This window comes from Geotrypetes seraphini, chromosome 6, assembly GCF_902459505.1.
Source record: "Geotrypetes seraphini chromosome 6, aGeoSer1.1, whole genome shotgun sequence".
Lineage (NCBI taxonomy): Eukaryota > Metazoa > Chordata > Amphibia > Gymnophiona > Dermophiidae > Geotrypetes > Geotrypetes seraphini.
This window is the reverse complement of record NC_047089.1, coordinates 158,086,595-158,112,844: the sequence shown is the minus strand read 5'-3', so window position 1 is coordinate 158,112,844 and position 26,250 is coordinate 158,086,595. Positions and strand designations below refer to the sequence as shown.

General features: G+C 44.3%; 1 protein-coding gene across 1 annotated transcript in view; it reads right to left on the bottom strand.

Annotated features, from left to right (window-relative positions):
* Window positions 1-1,556: 1,556 nt before the first annotated feature.
* The window catches only part of GAS6 (growth arrest specific 6), a 134,246-nt gene continuing 109,552 nt past the window's right edge, over window positions 1,557-26,250 (bottom strand). The window contains exons 12-15 of the mRNA XM_033948665.1: window positions 19,263-19,431; window positions 6,407-6,579; window positions 4,686-4,911; window positions 1,557-2,036 (exon numbers count right to left, since the gene is read on the bottom strand). Of these exons, the coding sequence (XP_033804556.1) occupies window positions 1,873-2,036; window positions 4,686-4,911; window positions 6,407-6,579; window positions 19,263-19,431 (732 nt within the window). The 3' untranslated portion in view covers window positions 1,557-1,872. The remainder of the gene's footprint in view (window positions 2,037-4,685; window positions 4,912-6,406; window positions 6,580-19,262; window positions 19,432-26,250) is intronic.

Genomic DNA, 26,250 nt, shown 5'->3' with positions numbered 1-26,250 from the left:
GAAGATCGAAACTGAACAGCAGCGGGGACCGGGGGAGTCTCATGGGAGCACGTGCGGGACCCGGCCTGAGGCCTAATCAGTGTCTGCACCGTACGGCACACCAGGCAACATCTCGCGGCACACTAGTGTGCCACGGAACAGCGGTTGAAAAACACTGCAAAAGAGCTACACAACTGTAGGTCTGAACTCCCCCAGAACCCCAAATTGTCAAACCAGAATAGCACACACAGATTCTTTGGGTGTGTATAGGTGACCTGTTAAGGACCAATCAGACCCAGACCAGCAGAGGCTTTTTGGTCACGCAGATGAATAATGAATAGTGTTTTTGTGAAAGGCCCTCAGTAGACAGCACGACGTGCCAAGATGATAACAACATAAGGGCACTGTTCATAGCCAAAGATGGCAATGGACATCCAGAGATGGTAAATGTCCTTGGCTGCACACACACTGATTATGTAAAAACATCCAGAATGCTTCAGGGTAGCAAAGATGGCTCTTGACCTAAGTTTCAGGCCTGCAGTGTTCCAATAGGTAAAGCAGGAATCACCCTTACAGAGTTTTGCTTTTTCTGTTGTCCAGAGGTGATGCATTTTGAAAGTGGGAGAGATTGGTACCCCAACCACTTAGAGATGTGTCTTTTGTTTTAAGTGAAATATGGACTGGAATTTTAAAATGGAGCTCGTACTGTCAAGTTTGATAGAGTTTGCCACCATTTTAAGGCTTTATATCTGAGAAATGATGAAGATTTTATGATACAAGGGTTGGGAATGTTGTTGCTATTGAAACTTCAGTCTCCACTAAATAGGCCTCATGTGAGGGAGTCCGTGAACACTGGGGAAGTGTGGGAGTGTCTTACCTTGATGCATGCAGTGGTCATTTGGGCACCTCTGTGGCACTTAGACCCTTCTAAAACAGGTCTAGTTCCAAATGTATAAGTTCTGTCTAGGATGTCTTGCAGCAAGATGTCCATGTCTAACCTATCCTTGAGACTGTCCAAATCTCACCCATAACAGGACTCCACCATACCCTTCTCGTGCTCTGAATGTACAGAGACTGGAACACCTCACTAGACATACAGACAGACGGTTTTGCTTATTGCCACTTGGCAATTAGGACGTCCAAGTGATGATTTAGGATGCTTTTTGGACATCTATGTCTTTTGATTATGGGCCCCATAGCCAAGAAACTCTGTAGGCTTCAATATGCAAGGCTGGAAGGATTTAGCACACACTGTTGATCAAATCAATTATCAAATTAGAGAGGGTAATTCTGCATAAACAGATGATGGAAGAGATTAACCAAATTGACTACATTATTCTGGGTGTTCACAGAGAACAAAAATGTCCACATAATAATGTCAAAATGAGACCATTTTGCCCTTAACATTCAGAAGAGAGCAGACATGCATTTGTACATACAGTATTTTGCCAACACCAATTCCAGTTTGATAAAAATCACAAATACATATGCAAATAATTACCTCAACTTTTGATTTTAAAAAATTTGGGTAGATTTTTATTCTTATGCATCATTGATTCATAAAACAATTCTGGAAGTACAAAATAATCAAGCATTATTTGAAGTTTTGCTGAAATCTAGCAACATTATACGTATTTCTGCTTGTTTTACAGTCTCAAAGTCTGAACTCTAGTTTGAACAATCTCAGGTCACCACAGAGTTCTAATAATATTAGTTATTTGAAATATTTACAAATATATTACAAAAAAATCCCTTTTAACCACAAGGCAAAGATATATCCAAATGATCAAACTGAAACAGGAAGACCAGCAGCTGAAGGAACTATACACGCAATACTGAAGTCTGAATAATTTATCTTAAAATATTTGGAGTTCTGGGTTATAAGGATGAACACTACAGTGCTCCCTTTTTGTCTTCCTGAATTGGAGGACATGAGTGTGATGTAATATCACCGTACTTGTAAACAGCCTCATCCAAGTCTATAAGTTTATTATTAATCCTGAGCGTCATACATCCATTATAGAAGGCAGTAACTGGTGTAGACATGACCGCAACATCTATAGAAAAAGACAAAAAAAATAGAATTTAAATTAAAATGAAGCTATAGTAATCACTTATTTTGTTCTTGGAAATAAAACCTGAATAATGTACAAGCCAGGACTCATCCTGTTTTGTTAAGGATATAAACATTTATAACATGCAGTAAAATAAAGCTCATCCTAATATCTAAGATGCATACTGAGGTTCTTTCTTAAGGCAATGAGGACAGAGTACTTTGATAATCTCAAAAATTTGAAATCTTAAACTAATTTTTTCATGCTAATAGGTATATTTAAGGGGGTTCATGAAAGGGTGTTAAGCATGTTAATATATTCAATCAAGTTAGCATGCACTAACCATGAAAGATGCCCATTATATTCTAAGGGCGTCTTTAGTGGTTGGCGCATGCTAACATGCTTAATGCCTGATTGTTGCTGTTTTCCAGGTCTCACCACATCTGAGTAGATAGAACCAATCATGCTGTGGCTCTCTTCAGGCTTAACGCCCTTTCATGAATTCCCTCCTTAATGATTTTTGAAGTATTATTACATTACATTAATGATTTCTATTCCGCCATTACCTTGCAGTTCAAGGCGGATTACATAAGGAGTTATCTGGCCATTTCCAGAGGACTGAAGAGTAGAGTGGGTTGCTTCAGAGAATTGAGATGAGTCTTGCGATGTTAGTTTGTCTTCAAGGATTTCTTGAATAGCATGGTTTTTATTTGTTTTCTGAACGATTTGTAGTCTGGGGTTGTAGTCAGTAAATTGGAGAGTTGGTAGTCTAGTTATGCTGCTTGTGTGGCTAGAAGGCCATCGTACAGTTTTTTTCATTTGATGTCTCTGATTGAGGGGATGCGTGAATGGTATGTGGGTTCTCCTATGTCTGGTTGAGGTAGTTTGGATTAGGTGGTTGTTTAGATAGGCTGGGCTGTCTCCGTTTATGGTTTTAAATAGTAGGCAGTAGAATTTGAATAGTAGTCTTGCTTGTATTGGGAGCCAGTGTGAGTCGAGATATGCCTCCGTGATGTGGTCGTGTTTCCTCAGTGAATAGATAAGTCTTAGTGCTGTATTTTGAATTGTTTGTAGTTGTTTTATCATGGTTGCAGGGCAGGGGGAGATAGAGTATGTTGCGTTAGTCTAGAAGACCTAGGACTAGGGACTGGACCAAGAACTGGAATTGTGTTCTGTCAAAGAATTTTTGAACTTGCCTTAAGTTTCTCATGACCGCGAATTATTTTTGTATTGTTTTGTTGATTTGTGGTTGCATGGTACAGCATCTGTCTATCGTCATTCCTAGAAATTTTAGAGTGGGTTGTATGGGGTATGTGATTGAGTTTATTACTAGATTTGTTATGGTTGGGGTTTTATTATTTTCGAGGAGAATGAATTTTGTCTTCTTTGGGTTCAGTTTCAGTTTGTGATTTTTCATCCATGTTGCTACTGTTTCAAGTGACCTGTGTCTGTCATGGAGGACATTGGTTTGTCAAGAGGAAGGAGAATGGTGATGTCGTCTGCATAGCTATAGGAGGTTAAGCCTAATTTGTCCAAGCAGGTGCCGAGGGATGCAATGTAGAGATTGAAGAGAGTTGGGGATAGTGGAAAAACTTGGGGTACGCCGCAGGGGTTGGACCATGGTTCTGATTTTTCTTTGCTTAACTTTACTTTGTAAGTTCTGGATTGTAGGAATCCTTGAAACCATGTGTGTACACACTCTAACCATAGAACACAGCAAAACACAGCACTGATCATTTTAAACTGCAAACTTCCAAGTTTTTATACCATTTACTTGTAGTCATTGGGAATATATGCACTACTCATTATTTCCAGTGCATAATATTCACATAGGGCTACATACTGAATTATTTTGTAGGTTGTAGGGCCCCCTCACTATTTTTGGCCCAATAGTTTCCTCCTGCTCTCTGGGATTCCAACTTGTAGAATCTGCTGCCACTGACTAACACATAACAAGTTCAAGTTCAAGTTCACTTTATTTTTGATGAATCGCCTATTTAAAACATTCTAAGCGATGTACATTTAAAAACAGATTATAAGAGAACATACAATCATATTAGTAAAACATTAAAAACACCAAAACAAATATTTGTTAGATAATTAAATAATACATTAAAAACAGACATGAGAAGGGGGAAAGGGGGGAAAAGTTACAAATTTTTCTATTGATGGAGGAAAAAAACATATATTAGGAAAAAAAAAAACAAAGAAAGGGTAAGAGAAGAAAAACAAACAAACCCCCCTATATTTCCTAAATAATATCCCTCTTAAAATCACTTTGGGCAACTACTGAAATAGTTCTTGCCTAGGGGGCATGAACCAGGGCTCTTGTAAAAACCTTCTTAGCACAGATAATAAAGTCCAGTCATTAGGTGTCAGTGATCTACAATGGTTAACAATTCTCTGGCCAGCACACCAAGGAATTGAACCCAGGTCCTTTTCATATATTGCTTACCACAGAGCCATAGGACTTGCCCTAAAATGTTGCTTTACTGTTAATAAATGTGTTTTTTCACAAGCAGAGCACTCTCTTTTCTCTGTAAATATGCCAGAAATGCCCTACTTTAATTTGCACTGTAAACCTGAAATGTCATATTTCACACTCCATATACAGAGTTAAAAAACAAAACAAAACTGAATTTTGATCATTACCTGGCAAACCTCCAAGATATGTCCTCACGTTTTTCTGCATATGCTCATCCAAGATGGACAAACTCTCTTCCACCTGAGAATGGCTCATTTCACTCCATCCTACAGACTCGTCAACTGTAAACTGTATGTGCCCTTTGGTTACATGGATTTTCACCAAATTCTCTTTATCACAAACATTCAGCTCCAGGAGGGACACAACTCTATTCTCGATCGACAGGAGAATTATCTGAATGATACAAGGAAATATGTGACAAACATGAATTTTCCAAAATACATAAAGTTGACACCATAAGATATTAAATGAATAGTACGAGCAAAATTTCAATTGCCGTCTTAAAATGCCATTTCTGTATCTCAAGGTGCAATTTTTGCCCCATCCTAAATTTGAGCCTCTGTGCTGCGAATGTAAATATATTCATCAGGTTTGCTCTATACTACTGCTCCTCAAATTTTACTTGCTGTTCGTTTCTAAGCGTTCTCTATCGGGAACTCCTTCCAGTATCCTACTTACAAGTCAACTGCTACATCTACAATTCACTACATCTTACACGATTAGGCTTATGTGACATGGAAGAGAAGCCTACTAGTTAGAGCGCTGGACTAGTGTTACCAGATGTCTGGGAAAACCCAGATATGTGCTTTTAAGCTGGAATCCCAGGCTGCAGGAGGAAACTATTGGGCCAAAAATAGTAAGGGGGGGAGGAACAACCTAAAAAAGAGTTCAGTATGTAGCCCTGTGTGAATATTATGCACTAGAAGTAATGAGTAGTGCATATATTCCCCATGACTGCAAGTGAATGGTATAAAAATTTGGAAGTTTTGGAGTTTGCAGTTTAAAATGATCAGTGCTGTGTTTTGATGTGTTCTATGGTTAGAGTGTGAACTTCTGACTTGTGTGTTTGTGCTAAGCTGCCTTCTTTCTGACACGTTCTGTTCCGGCTGAATAGGAAGTTGCATTGGAGAGGGGTGGGATGCAGAAGAGAAAGGCTTCCAGGTCAGCCGAAGCCAGTCTATCAGAATTGCTGCCGCTGCTAAGGATCAGAAACTGTTTTCTCTGGGTTCAGAAACAGTTTTTCTCTGGGTTTTGGAAAGCCCCGAGCTCTGGTCGCATCTGGAGGGCTTCCGAGAATGCGCAGATGATATTGCAAGCATCCGTGCATACTAGGAAGCTCTCCAGACGCGGCACAGAGCTCGAGGAAGAAGAGATGAGGTTTTGTGGGGGGGCTGGGTTGGGGGTGTGATGGTGCAGGGCTGAAGGCAAAACAGAGCAGAGATAGAGGCAGAATGGGGCGGGAACAGGGCGGGGCCATGTGTCCAGGTTTGTACGTCTAAACTGGGCTGACAACTAAGAAAGCCCTGTTCAAATGCCACTGATGTTCCTTGTGGTCTTGGGTAAGTCACATAATACTCCATTATCTCAGGTACAAATTTAGACAGGGAAATACACACCTAATGTAACTGTTATTTAATGTTTTGTTTATGAGTATTATGTATGTGATGATGTAACCTGCCCAGGTATTAGACAGTATATACATTTTAAAATAAGTAAATAAATAACCTTGAAACTACTACTGAAAATCCAAATAAATAAATAAATAAATTCACTATATTCAGAAAGCCATTAGAGATAACGGCTTTTTTTAAATATATATAGCCTAAATAGAAAGTTCATCTGTCATGGTAATGAAAGTTTAAACAAAAGCTGTCAAACTCTTCACTACCTGCTGTTTGACTTTTCTTGTGGAATGATAGTCAACGAGTGCCAGAGACAAGGCGACTGTCTTGTTTTCTGTGACCAGTGCAAAGATCACACCAGTGTCCATCGATGGGCGGATTTCAGCAGTCATATCTATGGTCCAGTTTCTGTTCTCTTCTTCCCCACTCGACAAGTGCACTGCAGAGGAACACAGGCTGGTCAGAAAAAAAAGGAAAGGCATAGCAATTTTTCTATCTGGTTTTGTGATCCAGAGGGAAAAAAAACTATTAGGGATACAAAGAAACAATATTATTGTATAATTTATTGAGTATCCAACTCTATGAACGTACTGCTGTACAGTTAATTCTTGTTTTGTTATTTTTTAAGTTACATGAAATTATGTGAATCATGATAAATAAAACTTTCATTTATATATAACAGTTACTATAAACAGGATTCCAATGTATATTGAATGTACCTGTATGCACAATCATAAAAAAAAACATTTCAAAAGAAAGAATTAAATTGCTATTGGACTATATTAGGGGTTGCTGAAACAGAAGAAATTAGATCAATTTGTACAAGATCGTTAGCAGTCTGTGGCAGAGAGAATCTGAATTTAGTTTTCAGAAATTCAATCTTCTATCAGGCCTCCTCCCTAAAGCAGCTCTTCGTGCTGTATGCCACAGGACCTACTGTACGTCCATAGAGAATGATAACAAACCACACTCTCAAAAAAGTTCACAGCACAGTAAACATATAAATCATGCAAAACAAATGGGGCTGTTTGGAAAATACTTATATTTTCACTGGAAATAGAAATAGAGACCTCCGGATGAACACCTCAAAAGGCTTTTACTGTGAAAATTACCATGAGGTAGAAAAAAGCCTCAGATCCCCTCCTCCACCACACCGACAACTGAAGTTGTGAACAAGTGGAGGCTAAGCGGGGTAAACTTAAATCACTGGCATAAAAAACCTCCTCGTTTAATATTTCACTAAGGGAAAGCCTTGTGCAATGCAAACCAAAGAGGTATCCAATTTACCATCGATTCACCAGGAAAATAAATGTCTATTAACAACTAATGCTCAAATAATCACAATGGAACAATACTCATCCGAGATGGAAAACAAAAAGCACATCACACATCAATGATGGCCAGCGTTTCGCTAGTTATAAGCTGCATCAGGATGTAAAGGTGGTTAATCTTTCACTGGAGCTCCGAGTTTAGACCTAGTGGCTCCTCAAACCATAGAGAATGAACATAATTTATCATGAAACTCCTTGAATTTGTTCTGGACTTCATGTGTTAATTAGGACAGACTCAGAAAGCAGATGAAGGCAGACAAGGATGGAATAAAGGAATATTAAGGTGCTCTTTTACAAAACGGTGGTAAAAAGTGTCCTTAATGTGCCCTTACTTGGGTCTTTACCATGTGCTAAAGCCATTTTTATCATTAGAGTAAAATGGTTGAATTTCTTTTTTTTTTTTTTTTTAATTAATGGCCATGCGCTAATATTGCTGTCAGCTCTTGGCCATTAAAACAGATTAGCGCATGAGCCCTTATAGGGCTCTCACACTAAGCATGTGCTCATCGGTTAGCATGCAGCAATGTAGCTGCATTAACCAATTAGCTCAGAACACACCCACTCTCTGCCCTAGACATGTCCCTGGGTCAGAATTTTTTTTTTTTAATAGATGTGGGAAGCACACACATGGCAAAATTACCATTAGATGCCTCAGCATGTCCTGTGATACACCATTTTTTGTTTCAGTAAGCAAACATTAGTGCTTACTGCAGCTTTGTAGAAGGATCACTAAATTATTCAGGAACCCTTTCACAAAGTTGCAACAAAAAATAGCCTTAGCACACCCTTACATGGGTCTTTCCTATACATTAAGACAACTCTTTCTGGGCATGAAAATAGCTAATTTTCAGCACTAATGGTCATGCGCTATTGTGATTCATGTGTGGCCATTAGCACCTTCAATTTCAGAGGTAGTCAGGGCTCATGCGCTAATCAGTGTATAGCAATGTGGCTGCATTAACCTATTCTTCAGATTGGAAGAGTGTATATTCTCTTACCCCTCCTAACTCTTTTCACAGTAAATAGTACAACATTTATAGATCCTCAGAAGTCCCACCTAGCACTCATACAAATTCATTGTGTCAGGCTTTATGTACTATTTCCTCAACGGATCTTCCATACTTTGCTATTAAATTTATAAATGCTTTTTTCCACCTTAGTGTATACCATATTTTTTAGCTCCATAAGACGCACCTGACCATAGGACGCACCCTAGATTTAGAGGTGGAAAACAAGAAAAAAATATTCTTACACAAATTCTCCCCGCCAGGCTCTGGACCCAAACCCACACTCTTGCCAAGCTCTGCATCTTGTCTCCCCCTCTGGTGGTCTAGTGGTAGGCCAGGACAGGGCACAGGGCAGACAGGGCCCCCCCGTACCTTTTTTTAAAATCCCGGAAGATGTGTCAAGATTGAGGATTGCGAGGCATTCACAGTGCCTGCAGGAAGCCTCCCTTACAGTTACCTTGCAGAAACAGGAGTCTAGGGCCATTTGTTGTCTATACACTGGCTTCAGACAAACCGCTAAGGGAGGTGTCTTGTTAGCCCCCCGGAGCTGTTTAACATTGATCGCAGTTGCTGACATCCTTCTCTCAGTCAGCTGCAGCATCGAAGGGCTGCCCTCCCCCAATGGTACCTAGCATGGGCCCTGAAAGGAAGGGGCCATTGGAGAAGATTGCAGCGTCACAGATTTATTAGCCTCCTGAGCTGTGTTTGCTGACTTCTTTTCCTGTCAGTCAGCTGCAGCGGCGAAGAGTTATCCTTCCCTGGCGGTACCTAGCATGGGTCCAGTCTCGGCACGCTTGTAGCTCTTATAGTGCGAAGCGCAGCCGGACTCAAGCCACCATCCATGGAGTCTTCGCAGTGTCGGCCGTCAGGAGCGAGTTCTCTGCGCTCCTGCCTGGGCCGCGCTGCTTTCTGAATGGCTGCCATCAGTTCTCGCGGGACTCGCAGAGAACTCGCTCCTGATGGCCGACACACCACTGGATCACCAGGCTATTAGCTGAATTTTAAAAGGTATGGCGGGCGGGCGGGTGGTGGTTTTCGTTTAAAAAAAAGGTTTATAAAGGTACGGGGAATCCATGGATCCTTTAAAAAGCTACAACGGGAGGAAGTTTTAAAAATCATGGGGGCTATGTTAGCTCCCTCAGTGGCTACGCTATATGTGGGGAAATTTGAAGAACAGGAGATATACCCTTCATTAGATTTTCAAACTCACATTTCTCTTTGGAGACGTTTCCTGGATGATGTTTTCTTCTTTTGGAATGGCACTGTACAGGAATTGGACGGATTCATATAGTGGATTAATACCAAAAACCTGAGTTTACAGTTTACAGCTACATATAGTAAAGACAGAATTGAATTTCTGGATATCCTGATCAGTAAATCTGGGAACCAAATGGACACCACTCTCTGCAGAAAACTGGTTACCCATAATACTCTCCTACATTTTTCCAGTTTTCATCCATACAAATTAAAATATAGTCTGCCTATTAGTCAGTTTCTGAGGGCTTGAAGAGTATGTTCTACAATTAAGGAGTTTAAGACAGTGGCAGGTGAAATGCAGGAATGCTTTTGGGCAAGGGGATATCCTGATAAAGCTATCCGAAGAGCGTACATATGGGCCAGATATGCACAACGTGAACTCTTGCTAGAAGAGAGGTCTTCCTCCAGTTATCCTATGCTGGATGAAGAAAGACAGCACAGTTACTTACCGTAACAGGTGTTATCCAGGGACAGCAGGCAGATATTCTTGACTGATGGGTGACGGCACCGACGGAGCCCCGGTACGGACAATTTTAGAGTGATTGCACTCTAAGAACTTTAGAAAGTTCTAGCTCGGCCGCACCGCGCACGCGCGAGTGCCTTCCCGCCCGACAGAGGCGCGCGGTCCCTCAGTTAGTATAAGCCAGCTAAGAAGCCAACCCGGGGAGGTGGGTGGGACGCAAGAATATCTGCCTGCTGTCCCTGGATAACACCTGTTACGGTAAGTAACTGTGCTTTATTCCAGGACAAGCAGGCAGCATATTCTTGACTGATGGGTGACCTCCAAGCTAACAAAAAGAGGGATGGAGGGAAGGTTGGCCATTAGGAAAACAAATTTTGCAAAACAGATTGGCCGAAGTGTCCATCCCGTCTGGAGAAAGCATCCAGACAATAATGAGATGTAAAAGTGTGAACTGAGGACCAAGTAGCAGCCTTGCAGATTTCCTCAATAGGAGTGGAACGGAGGAAAGCTACAGATGCTGCCATTGCTCTGACTCTATGGGCCGTGACAGAACCTTCCAGTGTCAGTCCGGTCTGAGCATAACAGAATGAAATGCACGCTGCCAGCCAATTAGACAACGTACGTTTAGAAACGGGACGTCCCAATTTATTTGGATCAAAGGACAGAAAAAGTTGAGGAACTGATCTGTGGGGTTTCGTACGCTCTAGATAGTAAGCCAGAGCCCTTTTACAATCCAAAGTATGTAGAGCTTGTTCTCCAGAATGAGAATGAGGTTTTGGAAAGAAAACAGGTAGAACAATGGATTGGTTGAGATGGAATTCAGAGACAACCTTAGGGAGAAACTTTGGATGTGTACGCAGAACCACCTTGTCATGGTGAAAAACCGTAAAGGGTGGATCTGCGACCAGTGCATGAAGCTCACTGACCCTCCTGGCAGAGGTAAGAGCAATAAGGAAAAGCACTTTCCAAGTGAGAAACTTGAAAGGAGAGGTAGCCAAAGGTTCAAATGGAGGCTTCATTAAGGCAGAAAGAACCACATTGAGATCCCAGATAACAGGAGGGGCTTTAAGAGGTGGTTTCACATTGAAAAGCCCACGCATGAACCTGGACACCAGGGGATGAGCTGAGAGAAGTTTTCCATGGACTGGCTCATGAAAAGCTGAAATGGCACTGAGGTGGACTCTGATGGAAGAGGACTTAAGGCCAGAGTCAGACAAAGAGAGCAAATAGTCCAACAACGTCTCCACTGCCAGGGAAGTGGGATCAAGATGATGAAGAAGACACCAGGAGGAAAATCTCGTCCACTTCTGATGGTAACATTGCAGAGTGGTTGGTTTCCTGGAGGCATCCAGAATGGAACGAACAGGCTGAGATAAAAGAGTATCATGAGATGTCAGCCCGAGAGATACCAAGCTGTCAGGTGCAGAGACTGGAGGTTGGGATGTAGAAGGGTTTCCTGCTGTTGCGTAAGCAGAGAAGGAAACAGAGGAAGAAGAAAAGGTTCCCTGGAACTGAGTTGAAGTAGAAGGGAGAACCAATGTTGCCTGGGCCACCTCGGAGCAATCAGAATCATTGTGGCTCGTTCCCTCTTGAGCTTGAATAAGGTTCTCAACATTAGAGGCAGAGGAGGGAAGGCGTACAGGAACAGATTCGACCAGTCGAGGAGAAAAGCATCCGCTGCCAGACGGTGAGGAGAGTAAAGTCTGGAGCAGAATAGGGGCAGCTGGTGATTGTGAGGAGCTGCAAAGAGGTCTATCTGAGGAGTGCCCCATTGAGTGAAGATAGACTGCAGAGTTACAGGATCGAGTGTCCACTCGTGAGGCTGGAGAATTCTGCTGAGTTTGTCCGCTAAATAATTCTGTGCTCCCTGAATGTAGATAGCTTTCAGGAAGAGATGGTGATCTATGGCCCAATTCCAGATCTTTTGGGCTTCTTGGCATAAAAGGCGAGAGCCTGTCCCACCCTGTTTGTTGATGTAGTACATCGCAACCTGATTGTCTGTGCACAACAGAAGGACCTGAGGAAAGAGAAGATGTTGGAAGGCCTTGAGGGCATAAAACATCGCTCTGAGTTCCAGGAAATTGATTTGATGCTTCTTTTCCTGGGCTGTCCAAAGACCTTGAGTCTGGAACTCGTTCAAGTGAGCTCCCCATGCATAAAGAGAGGCGTCGGTGGTGATGACCAGTTGATGAGGGGGCTGATGGAACAGAAGACCTCTGGATAGATTTGAGGATACCAACCACCATTGAAGAGACTGACGAAGAGATGATGTCACAGATATGTGTCGTGAGCAAGGATCCGTCGCTTGGGACCACTGAGTAGCAAGGGTCCATTGAGGAGTGCGCAGGTGAAGACGTGCGAGGGGTGTGACATGAACTGTAGATGCCATGTGCCCCAAGAGTACCATCATTTGCCTGGCTGAGATGGAAGGAAGTGAAAGCACCTGCTGACATAGAGACTGAAGGGTCTGAAGACGATTGGATGGTAGGAAAGCTCTCATGAGGAGTGTGTCCAGGATCGCTCCAATGAATTGAAGTCTCTGAGTGGGGATGAGATGAGATTTGGGTAGATTGATCTCGAACCCCAGAATTCGTAGAAACAAGATGGTTTGGTTGGTGGCCAGTAGAACTGCTTGAGCGGATGTGGCCTTGATTAACCAGTCGTCCAGGTAAGGAAAGACCTGGAGGTGGTGAGAGCGTAGAAATGCCGCTACCACAATGAGACATTTGGTGAAGACCCTTGGAGAGGAGGCAAGGCCGAAGGGCAGCACCTTGTATTGGTAATGACAATGATTGATCATGAAACGGAGATACTGTCTTGAGGTTACATGGATCGGTATGTGAGTGTATGCCTCTTTGAGATCGAGGGAGCATAGCCAGTCGTTTTGATTGAGAAGAGGATAAAGGATGGCTAAAGAAAGCATCTTGAATTTTTCTTTTACCAGATGTTTGTTGAGATCGCGGAGATCCAAAATTGGTCTGAGATCTCCTGTTTTTTTGGGGACTAGAAAATAACGGGAGTAGAATCCCTGCCCTTTTTGATCTAAAGGAACTTCTTCTATAGCGTTCAGAAAGAGGAGGGATTGAACTTCTTGAATAAGGAGGGCAGATTGAGGACTGTTCAAAGCAGACTCTTTTGGCAGACTTTGAGGCGGAAGAGTCTGAAAGTTGAGAGAGTAGCCGTGGCGGATGATGCTGAGGACCCATTGGTCCGAAGTGATAACTTCCCATCGGCTGAGGAACAGAGAAAGTCGACCTCCTATAGGTTGAGGCAGGAGAGCAGGAATAGGAATACTGGCTATACTGTGGAGAATGAAGTCAAAAGGGCTGTGACTTCTGCTGAGGAGGTGGTTTCACAGGTTGCTGCTGTGGCTGCTGTCTGGGAGGCTGGCGTTGTTGCTGCCTCTGACGCCTGGGTTGCTGAGCAGTGGTAGGTAATGGCCGAGCTGTGAAGCGGCGTTGATAGGCCGACTGCTGCCTATATGGTTTTGGCGGAGGAGGCTTCTTTTTATTCTTAAGCAGGGTATCCCAGCGTGTCTCATGAGCAGAGAGCTTTTGTGTGGTTGAGTCCATGGATTCCCCAAAGAGCTCATCCCCTAGGCAAGGGGCGTTGGCTAACCGATCCTGATGATTAACATCAAGGTCGGATACCCGAAGCCAGGCCAGGCGACGCATAGCTACCGACATTGCTGTCGCTCTGGATGTAAGTTCAAAGGTGTCATATATGGATCTAACCATGAACTTACGTAATTGAAAAAGAGACGACAAGCAGGTATGAAAGGAGTGATGTTTTCGTGAAGGAAGGTACTTTTCGAAGGAAGCCATGGTGGTAAGGAGATGCTTCAAATAAAAAGAAAAATGAAAAGCATAATTGCTAGCTCTATTTGCTAACATAGCATTTTGGTAGAGCCTCTTACCAAATTTATCCATGGCTCTACCTTCTCTGCCAGGAGGTACCGATGCATATACACTGGCTCCTGAAGATTTTTTAAGGGTGGATTCGACAGTTAAGGATTCGTGTGGAAGTTGAGGTTTGTCGAACCCAGGAATGGGAATTACCTTATATAGAGAATCCAGTTTACGTGGGGCCCCTGGGACAGTTAAAGGAGTCTCTAAATTCTTATAGAAAGTCTCCCTCAAGATGTCATGAAGAGGGAGTTTCAAAAATTCCTTTGGAGGCTGGTCAAAATCAAGGGCATCCAAAAAAGCTTTGGACTTTTTGGATTCAGCCTCCAAAGGAATGGACAAGGAGTCACACATCTCTTTCAAAAAGCAAGAGAAAGAGGAAGTGACCTGTTTGGAGGATGGGTCAGGGACAGTTGAATCCTCCTCCTCTGAGGAACATTCGCCTTCAGAAAGAAAGGGTTCCTCTGAGTCTCCCCACAGATCAGGATCCCTGACATGGGAAGCATGGTCCCGAGACTCAGGATTGTAAGTGTCGGGTTTTGTGTAACGACTTACCCGACCTCATCGATATCGAGTCAGGAGATGTTATCGGTCGCACCGGTGCTGAAGTCTGTACCGATTGATGGTGAGCTCTCGGCTCCGGTGCAAGAACTGGCATCGATACCGATGAGGTTAGTTGAAGCGGTACCGAAATAGTGGAAGCAGGTAACACAGGCTGTTCCACAATCGGTACCGGTAGCTCGGTGCGGACCGGCACCGGAAGGTTCGGAGCCAGGATAGCAGGAAGGAGCTGTTTTAATTGGTCCTTAAGCTGCACCTGAAGGATGGCCGTGATGCGGTCATCAAGGGATGGCACCGGTACCGCCTTTTTCTTCTGCGGTACCTGCGGTGCCGCTCGACGCCCCGGAGATGAGGAGCCCGATGTCGAGGGACTCACCTCTATAGGGGCGGAGCGCTTCCGCTGGCGTCTCACAGTCGGCAGGATTGGACTCACTGCACTCGAGACCGGAGGACGCTCCAGCGGGGAAGGCTTCTTAGCCGGCTTACCTGACTGGTGAGACGCCGGTGCGGAATCACGCGGCGTCGAAGAAGAGGGTGCCGACTGAATCGGTGCCGAAGCTGGAGTCGATGGAACGGGGTCGGACATCTCGGCACCGAACAATAATCGCTGCTGGATTTGGCGATTTTTTAATGTCCGTTTTTTTAGAGTGGCACAGCGGGTGCAAGTAGAGGCCTGATGCTCAGGACCCAAACACTGTAAACACCAGTTGTGTGGGTCCGTGAGAGATATAGGCCGAGCACACCGCTGGCACTTTTTAAAACCCGGTTGAGGGGGCATGAAAGGAAAAACGGCTTCAGCCAAATCGAAGGCCGAGGCTTCGATGGTGGCAGAAGGCCCCGCCGGGGAAAGATTAAATTAAAGAAAAAATTAAGGATTTTTTTTTTTTTACAAAATAGAAAAAAGAAAAGAAATAAGGTAAATAATCAAAAGTTTACGCGAGCGGGAAGGCAAAGAGAAAAAAGTTTCAACAGCCGTTGAAAAACGCGTCTTCTTAGCTCCGCGGAAACTAAGAAACTGAGGGACCCGCGCGCCTCTGTCGGGCGGGAAGGCACTCGCGCGTGCGCGGTGCGGCCGAGCTAGAACTTTCTAAAGTTCTTAGAGTGCAATCACTCTAAAATTGTCCGTACCGGGGCTCCGTCGGTGCCGTCACCCATCAGTCAAGAATATGCTGCCTGCTTGTCCTGGGATAATGTGTTTTACCATATTCAGATGTCACTAAATTGGTTATTTCTCTTATTAAAGATCATTGGCAGATTTTACAGTCATTGAGGAGGTTCAGTGAGCCCCCTGTTTTTGCTTTCACTTTCTATAGGACAGGTCCTGGAACAACAGAGAAGGGAGGGGGATGCAAATGAAGAGCATTTAAAATGTCAGCATTGTCAGTGGTGTGACATGACTATAGAGGGACCCCCAAATAAAACGGATCTGCTTCTGCTTGTGTCCTTTTCAGAAATAAACAAGTTGGTTTTACATCAGTGATCTTCAGTGGAGTGTTCATTGTCCATTCCCACTTCCTTTTGAACAATATTTTAGTCACACAAGATGGCCAACTTTAAAAAATTGTTACAAGATCTTTACAGTTGTCTCCCAGTGAACAAATCCCCAGCAGGATGCAAAACAGATTTTATGAGTTTCCAGACACTAAAAAGAATACCTATTTTCTTAAGAGGGACTTTTGAACTTCCATCCCAATGCACTGTGGTATTTGTGGTCTTGCATCTTCCAGCCAAAACGCACTACTACAGCTATTGAAAGGAAATTCCAGAGTAAAAGGCAATGGTGTAGCAAGGGTAGGAAGCATTTGGGTTGGTGCCCCCCCCACCCTTCTCTCCATCCCCCCTGCCACACTAGCACCCTCCCTTCCCACCCTGTACCTCTTTAAATCTTTATTTGCGTGACCAGCTTCTCCAGCCTGCTGCTTGTGCTGGCATTCCCTCTAATGTCACTTCCTGGTCCCACGACCTGGAAGTAATTTCAGAGGAAGCCAGGCTGGCGCGATCAACAGGCTAGAGTAGTTGCTCATGCTGGCAAAATTTTTTAAAAAGAGGTACAGGGATGGGGAAGGGTGGGGACAAGTGTGGCATGGGGGGGGGAGAGGTGCCAGTGCCCCACCAAGACAGCGCCTGGAGCAATAACCTTCCCCCCCTTACTATGCCGCTGTTGAGGAGGCATAGGATGAAGTTAAGAGATGATAGGCTCAGGAATAATCTAAAGAAATACTTTTTTACAGCAAGGATATTAAATGTGTAGGACAGTCTCCAGGTAGAGGAGGTAGAGACAAACACTGTCTAAATTCAATAAAGTGTGGGACAGGCACATAGGATCTCTTAGAGAGAGGAGGAGACAGTGGATGCTGCAGATGGGCAGCCTGGATTGGCCAGTTGGCCTTTATCTGCTGTCATATTTCTATTTCTATTCAAAAATCATCATGAGAGGAGTGTCAGTAAACCTTGTCTTAAGAGAATGGTTCTCACCACATCCCAGCAAAAAATTTGAATCTGTTAAATGACCTTGCCTTCTCTCATAAAAAGAAAATTTTCACATGGGGGAAAAGGGGAAATGCGGTATATCAAGATTAAATAAAACTTGGAAAAATATTCATTGCACTGCTGTTCAGACCATTGTGGGAGATATTAATGGCATTTTTCACTTTTTTTTTTTCTTGAAACTTCAGAAAATGAACACAAACAGGATTATTTTCAGGCACAAAATCAACTACAGAAAAAGGCAGTTTTCTAAGATTATATGCACTTTCTCTGAGGGCTTTGAAACACACATTTTTGTTTTGAAATATGCTGTGGGTACAATGCACACACTGCCAACTTTAACTGCACCTTCTACAAGTAGAGTTTTCCTGGAAGAAGAAACACCTATGAAGATTTGAAAATGCCATTTATTGACACATTTTTCCTCTCTAAACACACCCCTAATCTGACCTCCTCTCAATATAGTGAAAATCTAGCTACACTAGAGAAAGCAAATTTAATACTTTAGGGGCAAAACTGTTTTGTCCACTTAAAATCACTCTGAAAACTCATTCATCCCATGATTACAAACAGTGTACATGAAGAGTGGTCAGCCTCTTTTTTTAATCTTCCCCTATGCATATAGCAGTTGTTCCTAAACTGTGGATAAGGACCTTAAATAGGGTCACATCAGTTAATGGGATCACAAACAACTGTGTCCCTTCACTCTCAGCTGCCACATTGTGGAGCAGCATAAATAAATGAAATTCCACTTATCTTAAAGTACTGACATGGATCCCATCATTACAAAATCACACTAACCAAAGGTTGTGTTCTCATTTGTGCAAAACCATTAGTTAATGTGATTTTGGAATTATTGTGGGAGCCACGTCAGCAAGTAAGTAGATTTTCAAACATTTACACTGTCACATGGCAAGTTTGTTGGTTGTACTGCACAGATTGTGAACCTTTTAGGAGTAAAACACCAAGCAGTGACGGCCCTAGGCCACTCCCCGATGCATCATCTGATGCACGGGGAGGGGCCTAAGGCCCTGATTGGCTGAGGCGCCTCAAACTCCTCCCTTGGGAGGGGCCTGGGGTGCCTCAGACAATCAGGGACTTCCTGAGGGAGGAGTCTAAGGAAGTACCTGATTGTCTGAGGCACCCCAGGCCCCTCCCAAGGGCCATTGTTTTTGGCCAATCAGAGACTTCCTTAGACTCCTCCCTAAGGAAGTCCTTGATTGGCTGAGGCGTCCCAGGCTCCTCCCAAGGGAGTAGCCCGAGGCACCTCAGCCAATCAGGGCCTTAGGCCCCTCCTCGTGCATCAGATGATGCATCGGGGCGTGGCCTAAGGCCATCATTGCTACGCAGGAGGCTGGAGGAGCAGGAGGGACTGAGCACCCCTCCTGCTCTCAACGATTTTAAAGATATGGGGAGGGGGTGGCCCAGCCAGACGGCTTAGCTTAAGCTACAGGGAGGGAGATGGGCCAGGTCCGGCCAGAATGAGTTTGACATGACAGGAGGGAGTTGACATCCCTCCTGCCTTTTGTTCTTTGGCGGGGCATCAGTGCGGGGGGGGGGGCAATCGGTGCGGAGATCAGTGTGAGGGCATCAGTGCGCGGGGGAGGGGGGCACATTACAACCACAGGCTGGCAATGCGTTTTACAAAAATATATAAAAAAGGAAGCATTCCTTTTTTATGTATTCTGCAAAAGTACATTGCCAGCCCGTGGTTTTAAAGGGCAGGAAAGTCGTAAGAAGAAGCGACTGGTCCTCAGCAGTCGCTTCACTTCGGATCGGCAAGCCCAATCGGTCTTCTTCTTCTGTTTAGTGAATCCCATCCCTGCCTACTTTGCATGCCATTTCCCCTAATTTGCATGCATGGATCAAAAGTGGATCGCAGGACAGGTTAGTGGATCGGGTTGGAGGGAAATTGGGTCACAAACTGATCGGTACACAATTGGTTTGCTTAGTGAATCAGCCCTTAATCAGTTTTCACTGCTGAAAATTAGCAGTTAGTATTATTTGGGGATAGAGTCAGCAGTTGGCCAGATAACTGCACCATCATAAAATCTTCTACAGAGTATTTTTATAGTAAGGATGCAAGTTTGTATAGTTCTATAAATACTTACTGTAATCAAGATCGAAATAGGCAAATCCCCTGCCAGGATAAAAGGATCCTCTCCCTGCCAGCATGAAGCACTGCATTTTAGTGTTCAATTTCACCATTTTCTGAACAGCGATGTCCTCACCATTCAACCAGTTCCAGCCCCGCATACAGCCATCCAGACGAGGGTTTATCTAGTGAAGCATATACAGAATAAAGCGCAGCTGTTGATGATAAAACCTTTTCAAAAAGGTGGTAAATAAATCTTATAAATAAATCAGCTAAATACCACTATCTATAGGAAATGATAAAGGAATGGCCTCAGCAAATTGCCTTGTGAGCAATTTCCTAAGCCACCAGCATTTAAAAAAAAATATAATTTTACTGGCAGAAATTGGCTATGCAGGATGAAAAAAAGCCTGAAACTCAGTTATAATTAATTTCAACTGCATACGTATCTTTAGGTTATCACATGTGTGCGATTACGAGACATATTGGGGAAAGCACAAATTTAATAGAGAACTCAGAGTCTGTACTATTACCCATACATCCAGTGGAGGTATTCCCAGGGATGTGATTCCAATGAAGGATGAAAATTCAAAAACAGGTGTGCTGCATAAAACATATGCATTCAAAAGGCAGGTGACAGTATCTGCAGATATTTTCTTATGGACAGTTGTTGAAGAGAAAGTATGTGCATACTTTCACTTTTGAAAATCAGTGCAAAGTCTGTGGATAAGTTGTATAAGGTCCTTACTTACACAGGTATTCACATATTTTAGAAAACAGGCACAAAGAAAAATATGTAACTTGATTTATAGGGTTATTTACTAAGGGGTCCTTTTACTAAAATGTAGTAAAATGTGGATTTAGTGCACCCTTAGGCAAGTTTTTTCTGTATGTTCTCTTTGCCACAGCTGGAAAATGGCTGCTTTGCAATTTTTCCTATTAATGACCATGCACTTATGTTGCTATTAGCATGCAGCCAGTGGCGTAGTGAGGGAGATTGGTGCCCGGGCTGGTGGCACCCTGCATTGCTACACCAAGTGCCCCCCACTATTCCTGCTGCTTGAGCACCATCACCCCATCCTCTGCATACTTTTTGAAATGTTCGCTGGTACAAACAGAATCTTCCACCTGCTGCTCGCGCCGGCCTCAGCTCCCTTCTGACATCATATCCTGGTCCCGCTAAGGTTACCAGACGTCCGGATTTCCCTGGACCTTTTGAGGGGATTCAGACGGCTTTTCAAAAGCTGGCACTTTGTCCGGGTTTTGATAAGCTTTTGGCAATGAGCAATGTTGGGACTGCATTCAAGCATGCATGGATGCAACAAGGTGATGTCACACGCATGATGTCATCATGTCACATCAGCAAAAATATGCCATCCGACAATACTCGTTGCTCGTGCAGGTCGAAGGAGCAGGGTGTGGGGTGGTCCTGGGGTGGAATGGAGCATGGCCGGCTAGAAAGGGAAGGGCCTGGGGTGGGGCCATGGGTCCAGATTTTTTTTTTGGGCCCACAACCAGGAAGTGGCATCAGAAGGGAGCCGAGGTCGGTGCTAGCAGCAAGTGGCATACATTTAAGGAGGTACATGGGGGGTGGTGGGGGTGGAGAGGAGGAAAGATGCCCACACCCCTGTGAAGATGGCGCCTAGGGCAGCCTGCCCCTCTTACTATGCCACTGCATGTAGCCACTAAAAAAAACTACCACATGAACACTAACGGACACATTTAAACATTGGAGGGTTGCCTAAACAGTTTTGCTCCACTATATAAGATACTTCAGTTTTTCCCCAGTGATTTTTATCTTTCAAATAAGCATTTTCTTAGACAAGAGGAACAGCCTTATATATCCTATTTTCTTTTGTCTATCTGCCTTCTCAAACAACTTGCTTCCTTTGACTACTACTGTAGTATCTAATAAGTTATGATAACCTGCTCACTATTATATCTTGATAATATGAGGGGCCACTGAAAAGTTCTCATCAAAGTTAGGGCAGTCTACATCGAGGGCTATATACTTAGTCCAGCGATTTTCCACATTTTTTGTTCCATATTTTTCCAATGGAATAAAAAAGTGGAAAAATCACTGGACTGAGTTTATAGCCCTCAATGGAGACTGCCCCAACTTTGTTGACTGGGCTGAGAACTTTTCAGCGACCCCTCATACTGTAATATTAGTATCCACTACTAGCTTGAGTCTCTTTGCTGAAATACTCCAGCACATCTGATTTTCATTTGACTGATGCTCCCAGGGGTTCAGTTAAATTTTAAGATTTGAATGTAAAATGAGTTCTATGTATCCAAAGGAAAAAAAAAAAAAGTAAAAGTATTCTTTTTTGGCACCAAAACAAAGACCACACATTTTGAAGTAAAATAACAACTGAGGTTAAAAACCTCACACTCCATATTCCAATATTTAGAAAACAAGGACTTTGTAACAGGGTAAAGTATGTATTATAATATTGCAAAGAAAGAGGAAAAGAGACACTGTGGGTCTGATTCTGTATAGGACACCAATTGCGTGTCAATCACGCACTGGCGTCTGATACAGAATTGTATTTAAGTTGATGCTCAGATGTCTTACCCTCCCCCCCCTCCAATTCTCTAACCAGTGCTAATTAGAGAATCTCGCCTGATCGCAAAGACAGGTGGCTGAAACATAGGTCAGAAAACCCTGGTCTACATTTCAACCGCCTATCTTTGTGGGTGAATTCTGACAGTAGACATCACTTGCCAACAGCGGACCACGGCATAGTAATCCCCGATCAGCAAAGCTGGCAGAACTCTCCAAAGTCCTGCCAGCTCAGCTAATTGGGGAAAATTCCCCTGTCTCGATTAACTTATCTGGCTGCGATGGGCAGAAGACCCCCCTCTTGAGATCAGCAGGAGGGATGCCTACTCTCTCTTACCTGATTGGTTCAAAATGGTGATTCTGAACCACTCATGCCCTTAGGCCCCTCCCACTGCATCCCAAGATGCATTGGAAGGGGGAAGGCCTGTCATTCTCAGCATGCGGCCCTGTAGTAAGGAGGGAGTGGGCTTCCTTCCTGCTAATTTGTCTTTGGAAGGTACGTGGGGTCCAGGGATGTGTGTATGTGGGAGGGGGGGGGGGTCTTCACCAATCACTCTATCCCCAAACCATTTTAAAAGGCAGACCACACTATCTCTAACCATTTAATCAGGCTGACCTCTCTAGCCCGCTAACAAACAGGCAGCCTTAACTGACAATTAACTAACTACCTCTATCCCTCAGACCAAGAACTAACTAACTAACTAACTACCTCTATCCCTCCAACCTCAATACTTTCTGACCAACACCTAACAGCTCCCATCCTAACAAATATCTTAAAAAAAATTTTTTTAAAAAACTTTCGTAAATGGCAGTTAGAACTAGAAGCAGCAAGACTTCAATCAAGACAGGAAGTCCAGTCATCAAAAGTACCCAGGGGATGGCTATGGTCCTCGTGCAGAGAGAGGGGAAGCCAGGACGGAGGGCAGAGGTCTCTGTACAGACCGAGGCCATCCCCACGAAGATGTCTAGTCTCCACACAGATGGAAGCAACGGATCAGCTAGATGGAAGCCTTTTGCTGGAGCTGAGGAGCCTGAGAGAGGAGGTTCAGCGCTTAAGAAGCATCAGAGACGATGAGACCTTCATCGACGGAGTCATCCAGGAGCTGTCTCAGATCGCTGAATAGGAACCTGACAAGACCATCCTAGAGACACCCAAAGCAACCAAACCTGCAACCTTGAGACCAACTGTCGGAATACAGGAAGAGGCTAGAAATGCTGATTTCTGGCAGCTGGCGACTTCCTCCACAGGGAAACGCAGAAGACCCTCTTCTGTCTCTTTCTCTCACATACAGGGCAGCTCTACATCGACACCGCAAATCACCCTGAGGAACAGATACCAGGTGCTACAGGAAGGACCTTACAATGAGGTACAGGAAGTTGTTCAGCAGACGGTTCCAGTTCCGGAGTCAACAGGTCGGCCCACCCCTAAGAAGCGCAGAGTGGTGGTCATCGGGGATTCGCTGATGAGGGGCACCGAGGGACCAATTTGTAGATCAGACCTTTAATCAAGAGAGGTCTGCTGTTTGCCAGGGGCCAGGATCCGGGATGTAACCGCTTGCCTGGACAGACTCATCAAACCCTGGGACCACTTCCCCATGCTTCTCATCCACGTCGGAACCAACGACACTGCCAGGAACACCCCGGAGAGCATACCTGAAGACTTCAGAGCCTTGGGTGAGAAGCTGAGGAGGATGGATGTGCAGGTGGTCTTCTCCTCGATCCTCCCAGTAAGGGGCAAGGGTAGAGCCAGGGAGGATCGCATCCAGAGGGCAAACGACTGGCTGCAGGGATGGTGCAAGGAGATGAACTTCGGATTCCTGCATCATGGAGAGGCATTACAAGGACTACACCTGACCAGAAGAGGGAAGAACGTCCTTGGACACCGACTAGCGGTTCAGTCCTGGGCCCACTCCTCTTCAACATATTCATTGGGGATCTGACTCAAGGGCTTCAAGGCAAGGTAACCTTATTCGCTGATGACGCCAAACTATGCAATATAGTAAACGGCTATAATCTACAGGATGCTATGGAGCAAGACCTGCGTACTTTAGAAAGTTGGTCCTCGATCTGGCAGCTGGGCTTCAACGCCAAGAAATGTAAGGTCATGCATCTCGGTAACGGAAATCCTTGCAGAACTTACACCCTGAATGGAGAAACTTTAACCAGGACTACGGCAGAACGAGACTTAGGAGTAATCATCAGTGCTGACATGAAAGCAGCCACTCAAGTGGAGAAGGCTTCATCTAAAGTACGACAGATGATAGGTTGTATCAAGAGAAGCTTCATCAACAGGAAGCCTGAAGTCATGATGCCATTGTACAGAGCCATGGTGAGACCTCATCTGGAATACTGTGTGCAATTTTGGAGGCCACATTACCGTAAAGATGTGCTCAGAATTGAATCGGTTCAGCGGATGGCCACCAGGATGGTCTCGGGGCTAATGGGTCTCCCGTACGAAGAAAGACTGAGCAAATTGCAACTCTACACTCTCGAAGAGCGTAGGGAGAGGGGAGACATGATTGAGACATTTAAGTACATCACGGGACGGGTCGAGGTGGAAGATGATATCTTTCTTCTGAAGGGACCCTTGACCACAAGAGGTCATCCGCTCAAACTCAGGGGATGGAAGTTTCGTGGAGACGCCAGGAAATACTTCTTCACGGAGAGAGTGATTGTGCATTGGAACAAGCTTCCAGTGCAGGTGATCGAGGCACGCAGCATCTCAGACTTCAAGAATAAATGGGATACCTATGTGGGATCCCTACGAGGGTCATGCCAAGGGATAGGGTCACTAGGGTATAGACTTGAAAGAGCGGGTCAGTAGAGTGGAAGTATAATTACAATCATACTTAAGGGGGTCATTAGACTTAATAGGGAGGGTCAATAGGGTGGGCAGACTTGATGGGCTGTAGCCCTTATCTGCCGTCATCTTTCTATGTTTCTATGTTACTTCACAGGGCTTTAAACTAGGTAAGTTGAGGGAGGGTACGGGCACAAACAACCTACCTGGCGAGCTAAGCTGCCAATACTTTTTTGAGACTGGGGTAAGTAAACACCGCAATTCTGGGTCTGGGCCAGGGGCGAGTATACACACTTCCGAGTCTGGGGTAGGTTCACATTATAATTCTGGGTCACATTATAATTCTGGGTCTAGGGGGGAGTACACATTGTAATTCTGGGTCTAGGGAGTGTACACACATTGCAAATTGTACTAAAAGAGTCCAAGTAGCCCAAGCGGGAATATCCCCAAAGAGTACACACATTTCCAAGTCTGGGATAGGCGCACACTGTAGTTCTGGGTTTGGGGAGTCCGGGATAGGTGCACATTGTAGTTCTGGGTCTAAGGAGAGTACAAAACATGAAATTAATGCTAAAAGTGTCCAAGTAGCTCAAGCGGGAACATCCCCACTTAGACGTAACAAACATACAACATGGAGAGCTATGTACGTCAACGCCCACAGTCTGGGAAACAAGATCCTAGAATTGGAAACAGAATTGAGGAACGCCGACCTGGATGTGGTGGCGATATCTGAGACCTGGCTCATGGACTCCCACGGGTGGGACATGGTCATACCGGGTTACAACTTGCTTCGCCGTGACAGGGAGGGCAAAATGGGAGGAGGTGCAGCACTATACACTAAAGATGACATTAAGGTCACCAGAATCGCAGATGTCCAGTACACAGGGGAATCCCTTTGGGTAAATTTGGCCAGAGGGAAGGACAAATGCCTATATCTTGGCATAATATACAGACCCCCAAGACAACAGGATGACCTAGATATGGAATTAATCGGAGATATAGAGAATATCACCTTGCGTGGGGACACAGTATTGTTAGGTGACTTCAACATGCCTGATGTGGATTGGGACACACTTTCCTCTGCTTCCGGCAGCAGAAGGAGGCTATTAAACTCTATGAAGGGAGCAAGACTCAGGCAACTGGTGTTGGAGCCAACAAGGGATCAGGCAATACTGGACCTGATACTTACCAATGGAGAGAGTGTCACAGAGGTCTCAGTGGGTGACACGTTAGCCTCCAGTGACCACAACATGGTATGGTTCAATCTCAGGAAAGGTTTCACTAAATCTACCACATTGACCAAGGTCCTCAAATTCAAGGACACAAACTTCGAAGACATGGGAGATTTTGTTCATCAGGCACTGCAAAACCAAGCAGAAACCGATAACGTGGAAGAAATGTGGTCGACTCTGAAAGCCACCATACAGGAGGCAACCAACCGCTAAGTAAAATCAGTAAGTAAACGGCGAAGGAACAATAAGCCACAGTGGTTCACTGCGGAGATCTCAGACCTCATCAAAGTGAAGAAAAAAGCATTCATCTCTTACAAACAATCAGTAAGTCTATTCTTATGTTCTTATGTATAAAGCCTCTTTTATAGCTTAATAAAAATGGGCTGAGTGTGAAGAAAAGACCTGC